Genomic DNA, 22,002 nt, shown 5'->3' with positions numbered 1-22,002 from the left:
CAAGCTAATAAAAACACTTTGGAAGTGCACAAATCAGCACATTTTAGCTTACCCTTTTAAAAAGCCTCCAAAATGTGTTGATTATTTTTAACTGACACTGAACTGCTACTGAAGTAAAATTGGCTCATCATCATCATACGATTGCATTAAAACAACTGGATAACAATTGAAGCCCACATAAAGACTGATTAAACATTACTGACTTTGGTGGGGGCGAAGAAGTTTGTCTTTTGATAAAAAAATAACTATTGCTCAGACAGGCTGTATTTTGTTCACTTTGATAGAATAAGACTTGTTAGGCTTGGATTGAGAAATTGTCAGCATCAAACTGACAATTTCCTGCTAAAAATAAATTTGTATTAATTGAATCAGGCGCACATAATCATCCCAGACACGGAGCTCTGTGCACTCTAATTACATAAGTTAAACAAAAGAGGACAAGAATAAAAATCAAAGTAACACTGCAAGCAGAAAGTCTGGGTCTGATACAGTCGTGACAGATTAAATACACACAGAACACCGAGCCAAGTGGGTCCAGACAGAAACAGGTGCAGAAACAAGATGCGTAGAGACACAATATCGTAGAAAGAAACATCAGGGTCAGGGGGTCAAAATGCAAACTCAACCGAGGGGGTTCTCCTCCTACCTTGTGGAATTGTGAGGTGGTGTATGGAAGTGTAGGCTGGAACAGCTGGGGCTCTAGTGTTGCAGAAATTCGGGGGTCGCTCCCATCTTGTTTCCTGCAATCAGACAGATTCAAGAGAACATTCAGTCAGAAAAGGTCACTCAGTTTGAGATCAAGCAAGAGGACAATAAAAGGTAATGCCTCAAGAAATGTTGCTGGTCTAATTTAGCAACAGAGTGCATTTGTATAGACTAGGGGTCTTAGAGTTTAAAAAATCTTCTAGGTTACCACTCCATTCTATTTTATTTATGTTTCTAGAAAATAAAGCACATTACCACATAGTGGTGAAATGACATGGTTTACAGAAAATGTCCAGACACACAAACAAGGACCTCTAATTTACAACACTGTAAAAAGCAGAGAATATAAACTGCAATTAAGATCTCTATGAATCAGTTCAGGAACTGTAGCTATTTTTTCTAATATGCAGTGCCCTAGTGATACAAGGTTAAACCTGGTGCTTAGGTGCTTTTTTCATGCTCATTCATTTTAAGACTGAACAAACTGGCCAGTTGTCAGTTGTCTTTCATATAGAAGTTATGTCTGACAGTTAACAGTAAATAAGTCAATAAATGATTTCTTCACTGTGACCATCATTAAGGAAAAAAAAACAAATCATAATTTGCACATTCTTCCTTTCTTTTAGTGCATAAGCTGCTATTCACAAACAATTCAGGGATCTAGGGACAAAATACCCATAGTTTCACATTTACTCAAACAGAGCATCTTTCTTCTCCAGCCCAGGAGAGCAGCACATTGCTAATACCGAGCTCGACTGTCACGCATCCTTTGCTCCATATCTCTACCAGGACGGCTTTATCCCCACAGGATCACTGATCAATACCCCTGCTGAATATGGTGCCTTATTGACACTGACAACTGGCCAGTTTGTGCAGGCTTTCAATTGGTTTGATTAATTCGATCAATTTCAAACACACAAAGTGGTCGATGAATATGAAAGTGGATCTGAATAAAAAAAAAAAAAGTGGATCTGAATGATAATGAAGCAGTGAAAGCGGAAAATGTTTCTTGTTGGCTGTGGTGATCAAAGAAAGTTGTGGCAGCCACAAATAAATACGTATCATGTATCTTTGTATCTACAAGGTGCTGTGTTCTCTAGCAGCCAAAAGTTACCAAGCTCCACATGCAGAGAAATATTAATCAGCGCATTCAATAACTCAATGAGACAAAATGGACAACTCTTGAACTCGAAAACAAAATATTTTTCAAGTAGATAGTGTAGCTGTACACTGAGTACACAGTAAATACATCAGTGTGTCGTTCATACCATTTTACTTTCACAAGTGAATATATGGAGCTGTGTTGGTCTATCACTGAGGATGTAGATAAGACAAACAGCTGCTTAAGAGGGACAGAGACCGAGATGGAAATCTGTTTTCATGTTCTGAGTGTACTCAGAATCAAATATAGGTGAAGAAAAGAGAGTGTGAATCATTAACATACAGCTCTGTCTGCTATTACACAACGAAGTGAATCTTCAATCAAGAAAGTTCCTGCATCACCCAAATAAAATGTGAACAATTGTGTGAATATGGCCCTTTTCTCAGCAGGCTCAATAAACATGAAAGAGCCGAGGCGGGAGCCCCAGCAGCAGCTCTCCCATGGGAGAACAGGATACGATAGAGCATCAGCTGCTCTGAACTCTTAATTATAACTAATGCACATTAGATGGATGCAGGGCACACACACATACATTCATGTGAAAGAAAAAGCTTTCATTTCTAACAGTTGCTTTGTAAATAGACATTGTATTATATCAAAAATAATTGAGGTAATACTTTATATATCATCTATATCTCACTCTGGCAGCATCAAAACACACATCAGAGTGAGAGTGACAGATCATTACAAACTCTCCCTTCATCACAGGCATGTTGTGCATCACACATTACATGTTGCTGTTCACACACACACACACACACACACCTGCCTGCTCTGTGCGGTTACTACGTAAGCCCTCCTGCAATTCAGTTTGCAGCACTAAGCTACAGCTTCATCCCAACACCACAACAAATTACATAACACACACCAGCTGGTTAGCAATGCACCACAGAAATCAGCTGTGTGAAGAAGTCACAGCGTGCCAGGCAACCTGATGTCCTGCATAGAGCGGAGCAGCAAACTTACTCACACAAAGGCAACTGAACACTGGACGCTCCCTGGGAAGTCCGGACAGTGACCCAGCACTCAGCCAGATGACTCACTGTCTACGCTTCTCTTCTAGTTAAGCATCTCACTCCCCCCTCCCCACCTCCCCACCTTTCACAGTTTTCTGCTCTCTGTCTCCGTTTACTCTTCTCTCTCACCAGCTTCAGTCGGCTCACTTGCTGCTATCCATCAGCCGTTCACCTGCTGGCCTCACTCTCAGCTCTTTAGACTGTCGCACACTCCCAGAGAGCGTCCTCTCTGCCGCTGATTCTCCTCCCTCACTCTCTCTCTCCTCCCACTCAGTGTCTCACACACACGTGTGCTCTTTAGTTGTCACTTCCTCCATCTCCAACCTCTTTGTCTACTCTCAAGCTCACACAAACCATGATGTGGTACATGTCCAAATCCCTGCATTCTATACCACAAACACCAGCCCCAACCACCAACACCACCACCCTAATCCCCTTCAAAACAGGAGACCCTACCCCCACCATCCTTCTAGGGGACGACTGAAGTCTGCCGCTCAGAAAGTGAAAGGAAAGCAGGGTTTATTAGAGAAATGGGGGTTGCCTTCAATCCCCAAACTGCCTCACAAGCCAGCTAGGGCTGTTGCTGTGGCAACCACATCAGCCACACGTGAAAAAACACACCCACATGCACAATCATTTTCATTATGATATGACTTGAACAAGGTGATTATATCCAACATTAAATTCCCAAAGGTGAGCAGGCATTGCAGCCTCCTAAATGCTAATTGTGCAGGATGAGAAAGCATGTGTGGAAAGCTTTTTAATTACTGTAATGGGTCTCATTCAATCCAGTGAAAATGTGTGTTTCCTCCACTAAGCTACCATCATTTCCCAGCAGACCAGTGACTAATGTCACCAATAGTGCTTTTTCCTGCTAAATCCCTGCTAAATAACAACAAGTGTCGACTCAACTGTCCTTTCCTTAGACAGCTTCTCAATGAATAAGTATATAGGCCTACCTAGGACTAAAGTTTGTGCATGTATTTGTGTGTGTGTGCTGTATGTGTCAGACATGAAGAGATAACAAGGGATTACAGCACAGTCCTCATACTGTGCACTATTAAGAGCTGTGTATTGTGATAAACAAAATAAATAATCCTCTCTCTGTCCAAAGCTTTCTGACAAAAACCCCCTGTATTAAATCATTGAACAAAACTTTAACATTGCCTAGATTTGTTGAGGCATCCTGCTGTAGTGGGGGAATAATCTCTCTCAATCTCTCTTTTAAACCCTCGCACAAAAGCTGCAGATGTCACAAATGCGGTTCAATCTTTTTGGAAGAGTTCAGAGTGGGGTCAAAAAATTAAATTGATGTCTGTAAGGGCTTTTGTCAATAGTGCTTATAGATAATAAAAAAAACCACATTATCGGATAAGAGGCAGATTTCGTAGAGTAGTGTTTTAACATGGATCATTGCAGCTGGTTCCCATCAAATCAAAGTCACATGCATTTAGAATGAGAGTCTGGGACCTCACTGAGGACTCATTGAGGACTCTCTTGTATGCTGACAATATAATAAATAATAACAGAATAAGAAGAAAATCCTAAGTGATGTGGAGCATTATTTTTATCTCCTGTGGAGGAAGATAGTTTAATTTTTTCGTATCCTCACTGCACCAAAATCCTCAGCAGAATCCAAAAGTTGCCCGCTGCCAGGGATTCCCATCCCATTAGCCTGGTGAAATGGCCTATGGTCACTCCCTATCCTGCCCCCAACCCTTATCCTCTGAGATTTGCTGCTGTCCTAATAAGTCCCCGCCTCCCACCCTCTCTCAGCATCTCTCGCCTTCCAGCTTTTTAGCTGCTATTTCTCAACCAAGATGAGGTAGATAATGATACAAGACACAATCTCATAATAATGGCTAAAGCTAGTTGGATCCTATAATTCTCAAAAGATTAGGGCGAGTGAAATCAAGAGTCAGCAACTGTCTCCGCATTGTTCATCAAGTTTCATTAATTTATACAAACAAAAATAAAAGTTCCTTCTGATTCAAACTGAACAAAATAAGCCTAGTAAGCAGGAATGTAATGTGTATGGGAGGCTGTGTGTGACCAGCCAATGACCTCCAATGGTAGTTAAAGGTTTAGGACTCCAATCACAGACACTTTATTATACACCAGCAACATGTCAGAGGTCTCCAGCAGGCAAGATGGCTGCTGTTCTGAAATACGAATGAACGTTTATTTATGCATAATCACTCAGTGTCCCAAAGGATGAGCTATACTTTCTTGACCTCAGGGCAGATAAATGGACGAGGTTGGGGAGGGATGGGGGTTGGTGCGGTGGGGGCTGCAAACAGCACTGAGCTGCAAGAGTCTGCTGAAAAACAGAACTGAATTCATGAGCTGTGCCATTTACATTTTTATCATGAAGATGCTCCATGGTAAATCATTGCCTACCTGTTAAATTAATAGAAATATTTTGAGTGAAAAAGGCCAGTGTTGTAATCTGTGACTATAGACAAAAGTTGGATGTAGAAAGTCTGAAGGTTCTCTGTGCTGATTTTTTAAAACCCGCCTCTAGTCACTCTTAAACAAATTGGCTGTTAATCAAGCCCTAGTTTGTTTGCAAGGCAAAGTAGGAGAGCCAACTCCTTCCTAACTTTTGAAGAAACTTTACATCCCCTCCATGATTTCTCTGCAGTACACCTGAACCCCACTGCGACTGTGATTGGGACTGGTTTGATAATCATGCAGCATTTTTTAAAATATCTTGTTTTGAACTGATTAATTGGGCTACATTAGGAGGGGCTTAAAGCAAATATGAAAGGTAAGCATGTTTATGACTATGACCTCTTTTTCTCGCAGTAGATACTCTCCTGTTTCACCAGCCCAGTTTGGTTGGGTAGTGACTGCAGAGGCACAAAGTAAACAGTAAATAATATCCATGCTAGTTACACCAGCCCAGAGTCTTTATCTCTTGATTCTTTTAACATAATTAAAATTAAATTACCAGTGTGTGTACAGTGGGACCACTGCAGTCTTAACTATACCTCAGAGAGTTGATTGTTTAGGAAAATTTATTTGATTAAGACTTTATAGCCATGCTAGCAGCTCCATGAGGATGTACTTGCTGATGCTATGGCTGATACTGTCAGCACGCTAACATGCTCACAGTGACAATGCTGCAATGGCTAATGTTAAGGATGCTATATTGTTTTCGGCATCTCAGTTTTGCTTGTTAGCATGCTAACGTTTTGTTATTGGCACTAAACACAAAGCACAACTAGCTTATAGAAATGTCATTAGTTTTGCAGGAATTTGACCATAAATCAAAATATTTTACAAATAAAATTTTGACCTGATGGTGGTGCTAGGTGGGAAGTTATGGGATGACCAAGGTTATTTATTCATCCTGAGGGGAACATGAATGTAAAAGGATCACCAAAGTCAGAAGGATACATCCATTTGAAAAAAATATAGTAATCCATCTAGTAGACATGTTAGACTGGACCACCCAATGAACACTGCCATCCCTAGAGCCACAATGCTATTGTGGCTTAACAAAGGTTAAATTCTGTATTGGAAAAAAATCTAAATGTATATTCCTCACGGTCTCTGAGTAATATCAGCCTATTATCTCATCTCCTTGTCAGCATTACCTACTGAACCACCTCAATTCATGTGTTAGCACTGTTGACAAAAGTTATTTAACCAGTAAGCTGTTTATAATGTGTGTTAAAATTTCAGAGGTCAGACATCAACACATTCAGTGGTGTTGTTACCACTGTGTCATCATATATTCCAGTGATGATACCGAAAGAGCTTAGATATTAGGAATAGACCTCCCTCTTAGATTTTTTTCAAGTCCAAAGTAGCAACACCTACTCCATTGCCTACCATCAGTCCTCCAATGGCCATATATACGAGGAGCACATGTGCTATTAATTACCACATAAATTGACCTTGGAATTGCCCTGTTTTCAGGGCTGTCCTTCCCAACCTCCTGAAGCACTCAAACAAAAGGGAGGATGATTGTCTCTGGTGTGAAACCATTTCTCTGAGCAGTGCTTTATCAGCTACTTGTCTTGTGTCTATGCGACTGCACTTTGAGCCTCAAAGGCAGTCTTTCCAGATAAAAAGATCTGATTTCCACTCAAAATCTCTATTATTTTTTTTATGAGATTTTAACAGTTGTTAAAAAATAATTTTGTTGGCAGTTCATTTACATAAATATATTGTATGTAATATGTAAAATAAAATTTTATAAATGTAACATAACAATTTAATTGGTCTTCGGTGTCAGCTTTATTTAGGTGTCTTATTCTGTGTGTGAGAAGGAAGAAACAAAAACCTACTCCATGACTTTCCCGAATCCGTTTTGGAAAATGCAAAACATTCCCGGCCCCTTTGTCCTATAGCTATTAAAGTTGCCGCTGCCACAATCAGACAAAAGCAAATATTGGACAAAGTTCAAAAAGCAGATAAGTCTGAGAAAGCACTTTGTTCTCCAGGGAAATGAACCTCTAAAAGTCATTTTCTACAACAGTCAGATATGGAAATCCTATTCAGTAGTTCTTATCGATGTACTAGAACACACTAACTGGTTTACTTGAACGTATGAGCACATTCTTTTGCATGGCACGAACAGAAAAATACAAAATGGCTGTACAAACAAATGCTACATGCAAAGAATTATAAATAATAAAATATGTAGGATCTGATGTGTGAAGAGAGTCCCTGATGGGTTCACTTGGACCCACACCTTCTCTGACAGCTGGCCATATTTAGTGTGCAATAAAAGGCCAGGTACAGCAGGTGTTTTTGAATAAAGCATGATCACTCTACCAATAGTTCTCAATTTCCATTTTGCTTATCTTTAATAATGTCACTGTCCTGATTTCCTTGGACTTGCACTTGCCCCCTGGGGAAATTGTACTCATGCAGCCTTTTCAAAAACAGAGGGTCACCGCAGAATCATTTAATGCTCTTTTGTGTTTGATATTAGAGCTACTAATGTATTCATACTGTTTGATCAATGAAGTGTATATCCCTCCTATAAATCAAGACAAGAACAACAACAATATAAGCTCTTGACATGCAGATGTGCAACACGTTTTTTTCTTACAAGAATTTCCAGGAGGAAAGCGGGGAAAAGAAAGTCCTCTTCATCCCAGTGGCTTAGCACACCGTCCTTGATGGCATGACAGGTGTCAATAAATAGGTTCTACAAGGGATATGCCCATCCCCAAATGTATACTCAGGGATATACCCAACCACAAACACAAGGAATAAACTATGGCTGCCTCTTCAATACCTGTGGCCCTGTTTTACAGCTGCAGGAGACTGTCTGAAGGCAAAGAAGTGAACTTAGAGCTGACACAACAACTTTGCTGCTGTGAAAAGCGTCAAAAATCAAATAAAGTCAAAGGGAAATGTCCTGTCAAAGTTTCCCGGTCTCGTCTCAACCTTCAACAGCCTGCTGTCATCTGAGCTTTATGTTTTTTAAGACATCTTGTGCTGGTGCTGGATGGTGGATGACATGTTAGGATTTCGATTATTGAGAGGGGTAGAACCCGGGGCGAGATTGTCACTTTGTTGCTATATTTGGTCCGACAGCAGGAGACTCACAGAGAGAAAGTCTAGTCTGATTGGGCTTGACAGTTTGCTCTCCCACTATGTCCGCTCTTCCAGACAACTCAGCTTGACATACACAGATGAGCGTGCACAAGCAAACTGACACACGACTCGGCTTCACAGTGCAGCGGTGAGCGCATGTGCAGAGCAGACACACAGAGGATGATGTAGAATGACATCTCCCGGGAAATCAGTGAACACAAACAGAGGAGTGTTTACAGTGACACCTCTTAACTGTTTGTCTGCAAAAATGGGACACAAAGGATGATAGGCCCAGAATTTACAAAGCATCATAAAAATAGAATGACAAATTGCATCACACAATTTGGAATAAATAGCAAGGTTACTCAGCAGTATTAAAATAATCTGTGTTACCGGCTAGGCTTGCATTACCTACTGAGCAAAACAATCGATATTTGATACGTGTAAAAAAAAAAATAAAGGAACAGAAAACACTTTGAGGAAAAGTCTCTTGAGATTCTGAAGTTGCCAGTTTATCCAATTTCAGGATCAGTTATTTTAATTATTAATGATAGGACTTGCAGACTGCACGACTGCACCTGCACAATTCATGTTCTCAACTTTTTACCACTAGGGGATAGAGGTCCATCCATCAATCCATCCATCGTCAACCGCTCATCCTACAGCTCATCCTACAAGGTCGTGTACAGGGTCGCAGGGGGCTGGACCCTATCCCAGCTGGGGAAAGAGGTCAGGGCAGCTAAAACCAACACAATCATCAAACACTGCTGTACTGCTCTGCTCAAGTTAGATGCCCCCGGACATGTCTAAAACATATGAAAATACTCTGCTTTGAATAATAATCCATCTGTGATATTGTTTTCCCACAAAAAAGTTCAACTACCTGGTTAAAAAAATCATTGCAATATCCAAAATCTATCAATATGCTTATATTTTTTATTTCAAAGGCACAAGATGTCTCTTACTTCCCTTACCCTTCTCAGTGGTTTCCATATCACACTCCTGCAGGTTGCATGTTGGACCATGACTGGTTTCCAAACTAGGTGCGATGTTACAAAATCATCTTGTACATGCAAGTGTTAAATTCAGATTTAAAGTGAGTACATATAAACTTTCCTCATTCAGGACATGGAAGTGAACACAGCCTTCTGCCATCAATCTCTGCACAAACAGGATTCTGCACAGTGAAGCACAAACACCCAAGAGAAAAAACAATGAGCAAAATACACTTTTGAATGGAGGGGGACTTTAAGTCTTTGCTGCAAGATGTATATTTTGGAAGGAACAAAATTAATGTTATGTGTTAGAGAAAATGAGCCTGGATTCTTCCTTGTTAGCAGAAGTAGCACCCAAGGGTGGTTCAAAAGTGCAAACCTGTCCTGCATGAAGGTCAGGAGATTTGAAGCATGGATTAGTCAGTTGGATTAAAGAACAGGCAGGAAGTAATACAATGGACAACTTGCCATAGTAATCCATCATGCTCCAGGGACACAGAGAAGAGAATGTATGTACGCATGTGTGTAGGAGAGACAGAAAAAGAGAAGCTCTTATATAACACTCCAGTACAGCCATTATCCACACTAACCCTCCTCTCCCATTTCTTCCCATCAGGGGAGTTTAGCAAAACAGGATTAGAACCAATTACAAGCCTCCCCAAGAGAGCACAGAGATGGCTCTTGAGGATCATCTGTTTATTGTGTATGACCCACAATGACCAAATTAAAGATGGTCATTTAACATTTAATCTACTACAAGAGTCGAGGGATCAAAAGTGAACAATTCCTGACATACAAATAAATACATGTAACAGATTAGGTGCCACAGTGTGCAGTGTGAGGTTAATAACATTTTGGTTATAGGTTCTAAGAGGCTCAGAGAGTCACCAGCCTTCTTGTCTGACATGTATCCAATCTATGAACCAGGATGGCCTCTTACGTCCTTTGGCGCGGGTCTGTCAGGCATTTCAAAGTGCAAGACAAAAAGTTTTGGTGAGGTAGCTTTTAATTTCTCTTCTCAGAGCCAACAGTCTGCCTGCAGATCTGGGAGCAGACGCAAACTTAAAACCTAGCTCTTTAGCCTTGCTTTTGATTAGAATACTTCATTATTTTATTTATTTATATCATTTATTTCACTGTATTCATGCTTAAAAATGTTCTATTCCCTCTTATTGGTTCTATCTATCTATCTATCTATCTATCTATCTATCTATCTATCTATCTATCTATCTATCTATCTATCTATCTATCCATCTATCCATCTACCTTTTATTTTATTTTATTTTATTACTGGTTTTATTATTACATTTTCATAGTGTTTATTTCTCATGTGCAATTTCCTGTTTAGATTTGTACTGTCTTAGTATCAGCTTGTCAGTTATAAGTAGAGACTAACCTCTACAAACGGTGCTATACAAATAAACTTCAATTGATTGATTGATTGATTGAAATAATTCGTAGTAAATTCCTGCCTTTTGTAAGAAATACATAAGTTGGTTTCTTGAGTCATTTCCTGATTGTTGGTATAGGGCAGTTTTGGAGGTAGGCATGCATCAGGAAGGTAAATTGAATTAAATTATTATGAATTATTATGTAACATTTGATCGTGGATTCATGTGGAATTTTCTTGGCTTTCCAATTCGGAAAGGTGAGCACGGCATTTTGCTGGCTTGTGCTGTTACAGTTTTGTCGTAGGAAGATTTAGCTCACTGTTAATAATAATCTCTAGTCACATCCTGTCCAACATACAGTACAAGAAGGAAGATGTTGACTTGTCCCAGCTTGTAGAGTTTTTTTTGTTTGTTATTAGTTTTCTTTTTAATCTAACTTTTGTCCTGAAGTGAAGAATCCTTTGTAAATGCAGCTGTTAAATATCTGATGCTTCATCCTAGCGCCACAGTTTTCGTTGTATTAAATTGAGCTGTCCTGCTGGGTATAAACCCTGACGATTATGATAAGTCAAGTTCTATTAACACAGTGAGAATGATCCTCCAGAACCATTAAGCAGTTTGTTGAATTCCTCCTTGCTTTGAAGAAGCGCATGAGTGAGAAAGGAACATGGCTGTGACTCTGCTGAACTTGAAATGTGTTTTGTTTTGCTGCCATCACACTTCCTGTCATGTCATCCCATCCACTCACTTCCTTTCCCTTTCTTCCTCCTATTCACACCCACAATTATGTCATCTCCTGTGCTGGTTTGTATCCTTTTAGGTTCTCCTCTTCATCTTGCTCCTCTTCTTTTTCACTGTGAGCTGCAGTCATTCTGTTACATTCTGATGGTGGTATCCTGATGGCCAGACTGCAGTCTGTCCAAACAAACCTAGCCACTGCTGAGTAATGCAGGCCTAGCCGGTAAGAAATCCTCCTGTATCTGTATTCCAGAGGGAAGGAGCGAACATACTGCTCCCAGGCACTGTTTAACCTGCTGCAGTCAGACAGAGGGGGGTGAGGGCTAGATAGTCGTGTCACCACACTTAAAGCATTTTGAAATGGAGGGGTCTATCTACAGTGGCAAGAGGTGTGCATGCTCAGCTCCCTGCCTGCCTGCCTGCCTACCTGCCTCCATGTGCTAATCACAGCAGCTCTCCAATCTTGCCAGCACTGCAGACATGGCAGGACAGACTAGGTATCTGTTTCCCCACTGCTGCCCATCTGCTCTCCCTTTCACTGGCTCATTCATCTCACTTACAGTCTACTCGGTGCACTAATTCCCACATAAAAAACTTACAAGTCAGTGACATTGAACACCTCTCCAGGGAGCTACAAGCTTTAAAAATTGTAATCCGCAGTTTTTTGTTTATCAAAATGAAATATAATTTATATCGGATAAGACATTTCCACTGTCATAGTTTATCAGATTTAGTGACAAAAATAAAAACATAAGAACAACTCACCATATGCTTCTGGCCTTGGAGAAGGTCTTGTCCACTCTGAAAAACAAACAAACATAAAAGCACAGCTATTTTAAAGAATACTAATTAGATATTTTCCCTACATCCCGGTTGTCTTTGTTTGGTGCTAATCTGTGTCAAAAACAACTAACCTACAAAAAAAGACACAATAGTTCTACTTTAAAATGTCACATCCTACTCTAGTATAGTTTGCACACTCTCGTCTACTCTGCATGCATCTAAGTTTTTCATGGACTTATTTAAGTGTGGAAAGTACAGAGGGATAATGGACCATCCTTTCTACTTACAGAATGTCTACTGAACTGAGAGATGTCAGTTATGCAGTGGGTTACCCTGAAATAACTCCTGCCATCTGTTGAAGTAGCATTTCCAAGGATGAAAGGATGATTACTAGCCTGGTGTTTCCTGAGACAAAATGAATCTTGTCCTAGTTTTAATCTGCACTATGAGGCTCATTACTCACTGTCAGTCAAGAATAAACCTCTGTCCTTAAGTCACTCTGGATAAACAGATTGGAGCAGTAGTCACTGGAAACAATAACCATATCATGCAGCATTGGGCCTCAGCTGAGAATGCAGAACAGCGTTTCTGCCAATAGATGGCACTGTGTGTGTAGGAGAAATATCAACCTCATGTCTGGCAGGTGAAATTCATGACAAACTAGGCATTCCCTCTGCTCATCAACCACAATGTCATTTAACCCGATATTGAAGTCATTAAGGCAGGGTATTTAACAACCTGACACACAAACAGGACCACATACTTCTTCTCTGCTACTAATCGGAAAATAACACCAATACATCTAAACTTCTCTTGGGATGCTCTTAACTTCACTGGCAACAACAAAATGGATATTTGATAGTGATAATTGTCTCTGACACATGGCTGCAATGCCTTTCGATAGCTGTTGGTGGTGACACAGAGAAAAGGGAATGTTTAGTATGTCTCTCAGGACTCTTGCAGCTACCACCGGTGCTGTATAATGACCACTGAGAAATTCTTGGGATGATACACCACCAGACAGGACAAAAGCAACACATAATACAAATAATGCCGAAGCTGTAAGGTTGATTTTATTTCCCCTTGCTGTCCACCCTGCGTCTCCCAGTAGAGCCACCAGAGCTCAGACCTCTTACTCATCTTTCCCCGGACATAATTAGTTTGCATGACACAGCACCACCTAAAGGATCAAACTACCAATTCTGGAAAAATAAGTGACTCTTACTGTATCAGAAATAAGGGTAAAAACAAAACTAAGAGTCTACACAGTCTAATGTGTAATGTGCCCTGCAAAGCTGTACTTAAATAATAACATGTTGATGTTTAACAGGTATAATGTTTACGGTGTTCACCATCTTAGTTTAGTGTTAACATTGTCAAAATGTTTTGACAATCCATCCAACAGTTGTTTTCTTTCGAAACTTCATGGTGGCACTGGAGGCAAGTCATTAGGATTCATCACCTGGGAACCATGTCTGACATTTGCTGTCCCCTCACTTTTGTTGCCAGTGGTTTAAACATTAGTGGCTGTGTGATGTGCTATTTTTAAGGGGGAAAATGTGAGGGGTGTGCTCACTTTTTTGAGATACTGTACATACATGTATGTATGTATGTATATATGTATATATGTATATGTATATGTATGTATACTGCTATTCCTATAGTCAGTATACTAGCATAGCTAAAAATCAGGCTACAGAAAGAGTTTCAGTTTTCATTCACATAATAGAAAGGTCTCTTAGTTTCACTGATTACGAAAATTTCCCCAAAGAGGTTACACTCGGACCAAAAGCAAAAACATTTACACTTCTTCTTTTGTTGTGAGGAATTCTCAAAAGATAAAATGAAAGCTTCAAACTTCCTTCTTCTCAGAAAGCTGTGTTAGTGAGAGGAAACAGGCCCTGGGGGTTTGTTTTGCTCACTGTACTGTGGAGTCACAAATCAACAGGCTTGTGTTGTTACAGTAGGTTGTCGCCTGATTCCCCTCAGTGCAGAAGATCGCTCATCATTTTCAACCCCAGGTCTCGATGTGACATATATTGTCACTAAGATGGATTTCATGGTGTTGTTCTATCTCAAATCTACCACCAGCATTGATTTCACTGAGCCTGACAGACATGTGTGTGCAGATAATTCAGAGCTCCACCTTCAGTGGAATGTATACTGGTCCCTGGGAGAGAACCAAAATACTTATTTGCTGTCAGCTCTGCTCTTGCGAAGCTGAGTGTGAGGAGGATAAAGCTGTTTTGATATGTACTGCATCACTAAGAATAACATTTTCTAAACCTCTTCCCGTGCTGCTCCCCCATTCTCAGGTTTCATGGAATTCCCATTAAATGAAATCAACCAGGGTGTGGTGAGATTATTGATTAACGGCTCCAAACTGAAATACCAAAACCATTACAGGAAATGTGCAATAAAATGTACCCTTAGCTACAAAACAGAACATGATACCAAAGAGCTGAGACATCCTATCAACACACTGGGTTGGATATGGGATACATTTGTCAAAGATTTGCTAAGATTATGAAATGAACATGCTCTGCTAAAACATGTGCCTACATACAATTACAAATATTGTATTCTGACATCTTGCCACAAGCTACAGAAGGGTCAGATGACATAAAATATGGTTGTTTTCAGACAGGGGGACAAAAGAAATTATATACTGTAGAAGCTACAGGAAATGCTGCTTGTCATAAGTTGTAGAAGTACAGAAATTATTAATTATATAATAATTTTAATTACTCTTGATTTTTTAAAGTCATTCAAAAGAATAAATAAATCCCATATACCCAACAATCATTCTATTACCACTTTTCCCAAGGAAAAGAAATTTAATTCATCCCTGAGAAATGTTTCTGAGAGACGTTCCATTACTAAAGCAAAGCAAGCTAGGCTGAGCAGGACAGCATACAGATAAAGAAGCAGCACAGCTGAAAACAGCGAGACGCGAAAAACTCGCAACCTCACCAGCAAAACAAAGAATATTCTGTCCCTCTCTGTGAGAACAATGGTCAGGGGGGAACTAAAGTAGGCTATAACAAATGTGCCTGTGCTAATGCTTTTGTGGGCAATGAGTCATATTTTCACATTCACATCTCACAGTGAAAACAGTGTGTAGCCTAGTTTTTCTTTAAAAAAGACTAGATGAACAAGCGTATTTAGGAATGCAACATGGCCCAGATAGGAATTACAGCTCCGGAGGTGGTAGCCAAATACTGGCAAATTGTTTTTCATGCTTTTTCTATGCTCTCATCTTGGTATCAACCACGAGCTGGTTCCCATGAAAACAATCATCAGCGAGGGATAAGAAGGCTCAAGGCAGGTCCTGGAAGCCCTAGCCTTAGCCATCCCCATGTCAGCAGCCGTGACAGTTAGTTAATTCAACTTTAATCTGACCTTAAGCGTAGCTCATGATTTCCACATTTCATCCCTGCTAAACTTTTGTACATTTTCTTCACTTCAGAAATTAGCTGAGGCCTGTGGTGTATATCAAGTCAGCAACCCTGCTCATGGCAAGTAGGTCACCAGACAGGGCTGGAGGTGTCAGCCCAGAGGAAACCCAGCTTAAAGCAAACAAGTTTACTCTTTAGCTACCAATCTGCTGCAGTAACATGTTCTTGCACTGCTAATTCTGTATCAGAAATATAAGAAGAACTCTTAAGTTAGGATAATACTGACAGATACTGACTAACACATTATAACCAAATTATCTTAAAAGGTCTAGGACAATACCTAAATGATAAATACAGCCTTTCACTATTCACTAGGCTAGGTTAAATTTTTGTCCTGAATTATTTCTAACCAGTAGAAGAAAACACTAAAAGAATGTAAATATGCTGGAACATAACCATCTAACATTAATATTAATTAAGAAAGGTATAATACTGAAGTGTAACGTCATTGCCATTATTCTGCATATTATAACACAAGAGCAATTTGAATTAACTGATTCAGTGAAACTAATGTTGAGAACATGATAATAACATGTACACATGTTGCGCAGAAAGTATTCCTCTTCCCAACAGCTACAATAAAATGTGGTGGGATTACAATAGGGAATTACTACAGTCATACGATTCATCCTCTGAGGACCATACATTTTCATGCAAAATTTCAAACCATCAAATAGTTGTTTAGATATTTCAGTCTGGATCAAAGTGGTGGGCCGACCAACAGACCGACATTTGTTCAACAATGGCAGACGCCTGAATGAATACAGCATGTGAGCCTATTCAGTTTATTCTGAATTAGGTCTTTCTCACAATAACACCTACATACAGTAAACATGGATTATACTACCTCACTCTGCAGTTAGCTATTCCCTAGCCTATGCTTCTGGTTAGGAACTGGACACTGTCAAAAATAGATACAGAGAGAGACACACAAGGCCTTGAGCAATGCTGAACAATATCTTTATATATAACACTTGGGGTGGTAATAAGACCTGAATGTGATCAGATCTAGACTGTATACTGTATCTTGACCCAGCATGGACTGAATGGGCCCATTGACAGAGAAATAAGTGTATAGTGGTTGAATGTCCTCATTTAGCTACAGTACAGTAGGATACAGTGAACATGAAAACACACCCACGCACACACACACACTGGTACAACAGCTATGCTGACTGCTTGTAGGCACTGCAGTTTCAATCATATCTACCCAACAAGAGAACACATGACATGTTTTTTGTTGTCAGTCTTATGATTAGTGTTTATTTTGTAACTATGCGTAACTCATACTCATGTAGTTTAGTGTAATCAGTTTAGCATCAATTTAATGTTATTTACTTATGTTCACATATAGACACCAGGAACCCTAGTGTTGTTGTAATGACAATATTAGAATGACTATATTAAGATAATAATGTTGGTCGCTGCCATCAAAATAAATATTACTTCAGGTTTCAGTAGTTTCATGGCTCCCATCATGGGAGAGTTTTTTGAGTTTCACTCTACCTGTTGTTACTTTTCTCCAAGTACATTTGTGTTTTATAATCTGTTCTCCACTGCTGTGCCATTGCAGCTGTAATGGAGCCCATTAACATGTTAATTAACAGTTAAAGCAAACTGTTCAGCTGATTCACGTGAAAAGCTTTTCATCAGAAAACCACTGGAGGGCTTTTATTGCAGCTACAGGAAATGTTGACATAAGTAGGGTAATGACTCCCGGTGAAATGCTTCTCTGATTATATCTAGGTATATCAACATGTGAAGACAGAGGGATTGTAGGCAAATTGTTTCAAAAGATGCCACCACAGGTGAACTGGTTAGATAAAGAAGAGCAGGTGATTGATGGTATTTATGTCCATTACTGCTATCTGGTGATAATCTATCATTGTAGGGTTCATATTATCAATGTGCAGATTTTTCCCACAATCAAATAGTTTTTACTCTATTGTTGGTGTTATTTTGTAATCAGAATTGCTGTGTCAAGAGGCATAAAGTTGCAGTAATACTGTCTGACATGATTGCAGATTAATGTATGGATGTATTGGTGGCACGGAGGGACAAAGTACAAGATTATAATAAAACCCCTTGTTTTTATTCTTATCACAGCAAGAAAAAAAGTTAACGATTGGTAGCCCCATGAGCCTTAGATAATTAACTGCCGCTCACCAAGTCTCTTCCTGCCCATTCTGCTCCGCGAATGGCTTGCCTTTGTGAATATGAATGTAAATGTGAATGGCAAAGTAAATATGCAAGGTGGACTGACTGAGTAGGCAATGAAGAGCTCTACATTTCCTGTTTGTTTTGCCACTGCCCTTGGAAAGGTACTTGAATGGCCTCCTGTTCTCAAGCAGCCCTGCCTTGCGGTCTAATCATCTTTTGTCATGCAAACATTTGTATTAGTCAAACAAAAAGACCCTCTCTGTGTTGTCTTCCTGTTGTCCATGGTACAATATTCAATGCAGTAAGCCTTAGACACTAGATAATCAAAAATAAAACAGAGATAGAAGACTTTTTCCCCCAAACAGGATTAGGTGTAAAAACTAACAAGGGGTTACATCAAAATAAAACCTTAAATTCTTGAAAATGATATTACAGCCTTGTGTGCCTTTTTGTGAAAGCCACAAACTACACAAACACTTTGAAACTTGGTTAACTGGTGAGGTCAATGTAAATGCTGATCTTGAATATATTCACAAAGTGTTACTATGAACCAAGTACTCTATTTAACACTGGGAAACACCTTTTCCCCAAAGAGCATGTAGTCTTGTTTACTGAAAGACATGACCTTTTAAATCAGCTGACCAGAGAATTCTAACAGCAATTCATGCATGCTCACATTTCAAAACAAACAAGTTTTTCCATTTGGTTTTTGAACAGGACTGACATGTATTCTTCCAATCTTTATATGGGACACTACAACATACAGCATCATTGTCCTTGTTGCCTGAAGGTTAAGCCACTGAGCACACTATGGACAATGGTGCATACAATAGGCATGTAAGACCAGTAAACATTATAAGTTTAAAAGTACACGTAGAGACATGTCCAGAAAGGGATATGAAAGCTCAGTGTTGCCACATTGTGCTCACACTTGACATTTCTGCTGCCAAATTACAGTCTCCAGTAAAACGTAGTCTGCCTGTAATAACAAAAGGAAATGGCTATTAACCTACCAACAAGTGAAAGAAAAACCTAACACATAAAAACTCAAATTAAGTGGCAGCTTTATTAATACATTACAAAGCATGCTGTGTCACAGACAGGCCGATCTGCAGAGAACAGAGGGGCAGAGGGTATTACAGATCACATGCTGATGTGAGAAATCAGACTGACCTATCAAAATCTCAAGTGCAATGGCATTCAAGGCTGCTGCTAAACAGAAAACTGAAATGCAAGTATTTTTTTTATATTAGAAAAGCTGAGCTGTGGGGAGTTGGTTAGCGCAGCCAGTAAAGCACACGCACCATGTACCAGGGCAATGAGTCCTTACCGCAGCGGGTTCAAACAACAATGGATGATCAATCCTAACATGGTGGCACATGTGTTACAATTTGAGCTATACAACTATGGAAATACCATAAATAACTATTAAATATGTTACAATTTCATCAAGGAATTTACCTGAAACAAAACTGAATTGAAACCCAAGTAAATATTCTTTCATTATTTAAGTTTTGTGACCTTTGGGTGGGTTTTAATTATCTAGCCCCATTCTCATCCACTTCATGTGAGACAGTTCCATTTAGGTTATGTAGAAAAGCTCAGGGAAGCAGATGTGTGCTGCTCTTTAACAGAGGTAGGACGGTTAACCAGACATACATTTTTCAAAACAACTAGTCTTTTCTACAACGGCATATTAGGGTCATTGTAGATTTAAAAAAACATAAATTAGGGAGCCTAGGGAGGGGGGCAATATTCCAAGAAAAAACTCTGATTAAAGTAATGAATTTACACAAACTAAACTTGGACATTCTCTGAGATTAAAGTTGTAAATTTACAAGAAAAAAACATGGAAAAAAAATTCAGTAGTAATAGAAGGCAAGTGTCAGTGAAGACTTAAAAAAAGAGCTATTCTTCAGACTGTATCAACTGTGGCCACTTTGCCAAAATTGCCACACAGCCAAGGGCAGATTGGCCGTCAGAAGTGTCTGGAGTTTTCCCGGTGGGCCCCTGGACAATTGGGCTGATTAACCACAATGTATAAAAAAAGAGACATAGAGAAAATCGATTGGTATGCGCCTTGATCGACTGGCCTGCAGTGTGTGGTTACTGGCCCAGACGGTGATGGGGCGGACCATTGTAATATGATTAGCCATGTCAGTCTGAAACTTAAGTTAGAGACTTTATCAAAACTATACACAATACAGAAAGAAAAAACGTCACATTGGCTCCTAATAGTCATAAATACTGTGCAGCATAAGTACTTAACAGGTAAATAAAAGTAAAGATATCAAGCCAGATGTATATAAAATTAGGATATCAATATATATGTACGAGGAAATATAAATATATTGTGACTTTGGATGCCTTCAAGTGTTATTTCACTCACAAATATTCCCCCATAGAAGTATTATGCAACTAGTATATGGTACAATCAATCACATACTTAACATCAGAACATAATGAAACAGTTGGGCAAATTGGTCAGAATCTTATTGCATCATGATCTATTAACATTCAAATCACAGATGCATGATCCGGCCAGCCACTAGGCTTGTATATACAATATAATTTATTGATTGTAGTCAAGGGCTCAGCTGAAGTGATTACTTTACTTGTGGAGAGATAGATATGTGTTTCTAATTTTGAAAATGTATTTTAATGGCTCATTTCATGATGTACTGTATTTGCATAAAATTCTCAAGAATGCAAGAATAAAGGTCTCTAAAGACCCACAGCCTCCAACAAATGCTGTCAGGAGAGTGGGCTGACCAAGGACAAATTCCCAGGCCATGTTTTTGTTGCTAATTGTACATTTCCTTTAACACATGCACACACAAAAATATAGATATCCACAAAACTTATCCTTGAGTGAGGGCAGCAAGCTGTTGCATTGGGGGCACCGGTTCACCTTTTTACCATTATAAAAACTCTTTGCTAGGATACTGTGTGTCTACTGCTCAGTATCCTGTAAAGTGGGACACATAACAACACCAGGGACACAAGTGCCTACTGACAACATGGGAGATACCACACTGAACTGTGTAGCACATTTTTTTCTATTTCCAAAAACATACAGGTATAATACACGGTGTCTAATACAATTCACATTCATCTTATCTTCAGCTCTGTCAGAGCCTCAACAGTACTTTCCTGTAACCTGAACCATACATACTTTCTCTCTGCTTATTTTGTCACCTTATCTTGTTTATGCCTCACAGCTGATACCTCACCATTACTGTACAGAAGGTCACATTTAATGATTCATTATCAAGCAGCAACAGCTGTATTATCAGGTCCAATTTATAACAGAAAGCCAGAAAAACAACAACAAGGACCTTCTCATAAGTATGATGGCATTGCAGTGGAAATAGCACAAACATGCAGGCACAAACACAGACACAGAATCTGCACAGTCATCAAACAGGGAGACAGAAACACCAAAACACATTCTCATCATCACACAAATGAGAACTGTGTGTTATGAAAAGGTTTAGTTGTTGCTACAAATTATTAGGATATTCATTCTTACCCTCCATAGGCTCCAAAAGTGAAACTCCTCTTTCTCTGCGGCATGCCGGCTAATGGATAGCAGTGAGTCAGTCAACTCAATGCTGAATGGAGCTAGCACTTGTGTCACTTACGCTGACTGAGCATGTGTGTGGGTGTGTGTGTTTGTATGCTTTGCCTGCCGTCTGAGTTCCACTCCCACAGCCTCAGCTAACGTGCCCTGCCTCTTCCTTTGCTTGCACGCCTCCTTCACAAACAGGGGGAAGAAATGGCAAGAGGATGAGGGAGAAAGGGGGAGGGTGCTGGAGTGAGGGCTGCTGACCATGTCAGTCTCCCAGGGAACTAGGAGTGTGGTGGCAGCCTTTCTCACATTCAGACTTCATCCTCTCTGTCATGCATCATGATCACAGGGAACACATTGGCAGGTGTTTTTTAAATTAAAAATGTACTGTAATATCTGAAACCACAAAGTACTGATATATCACAAAGTAAATGATTGGTTACTTGATCATTTCTAAAAGAAAA

At 39.6% G+C, this 22,002-nt stretch overlaps 1 protein-coding gene across 17 annotated transcripts in view; it reads right to left on the bottom strand.

The window, feature by feature from the left end:
- Positions 1–21,646, bottom strand: part of LOC119905391 (rap1 GTPase-activating protein 1-like) — a 47,538-nt gene extending 25,892 nt beyond the window's left edge. For 5 of the 17 annotated variants that reach the window (XM_038722371.1, XM_038722370.1, XM_038722389.1 and 2 more), the window contains exons 1-3: positions 21,500–21,643; positions 12,332–12,367; positions 647–740 (exon numbers count right to left, since the gene is read on the bottom strand). In XM_038722371.1, the coding sequence (XP_038578299.1) occupies positions 647–740; positions 12,332–12,367; positions 21,500–21,543 (174 nt within the window). In that variant the 5' untranslated portion in view covers positions 21,544–21,643. Of the gene's footprint in view, positions 1–646; positions 741–2,837; positions 2,856–3,012; positions 3,116–12,331; positions 12,368–21,499 lie in introns of those variants that run through there. The other 12 variants (XM_038722369.1, XM_038722375.1, XM_038722378.1 and 9 more) reach the window with 5 other exon arrangements.
- Positions 21,647–22,002: the final 356 nt, after the last annotated feature.

Source organism: Micropterus salmoides, unplaced genomic scaffold, assembly GCF_014851395.1.
Source record: "Micropterus salmoides isolate LMB-PRFRI ecotype aquatic unplaced genomic scaffold, ASM1485139v1 Ms_hic_scaffold_16, whole genome shotgun sequence".
NCBI classification, from domain to species: Eukaryota; Metazoa; Chordata; class Actinopteri; order Centrarchiformes; family Centrarchidae; genus Micropterus; species Micropterus salmoides.
This window is presented reverse-complemented; position numbering and strand designations above follow the sequence as displayed.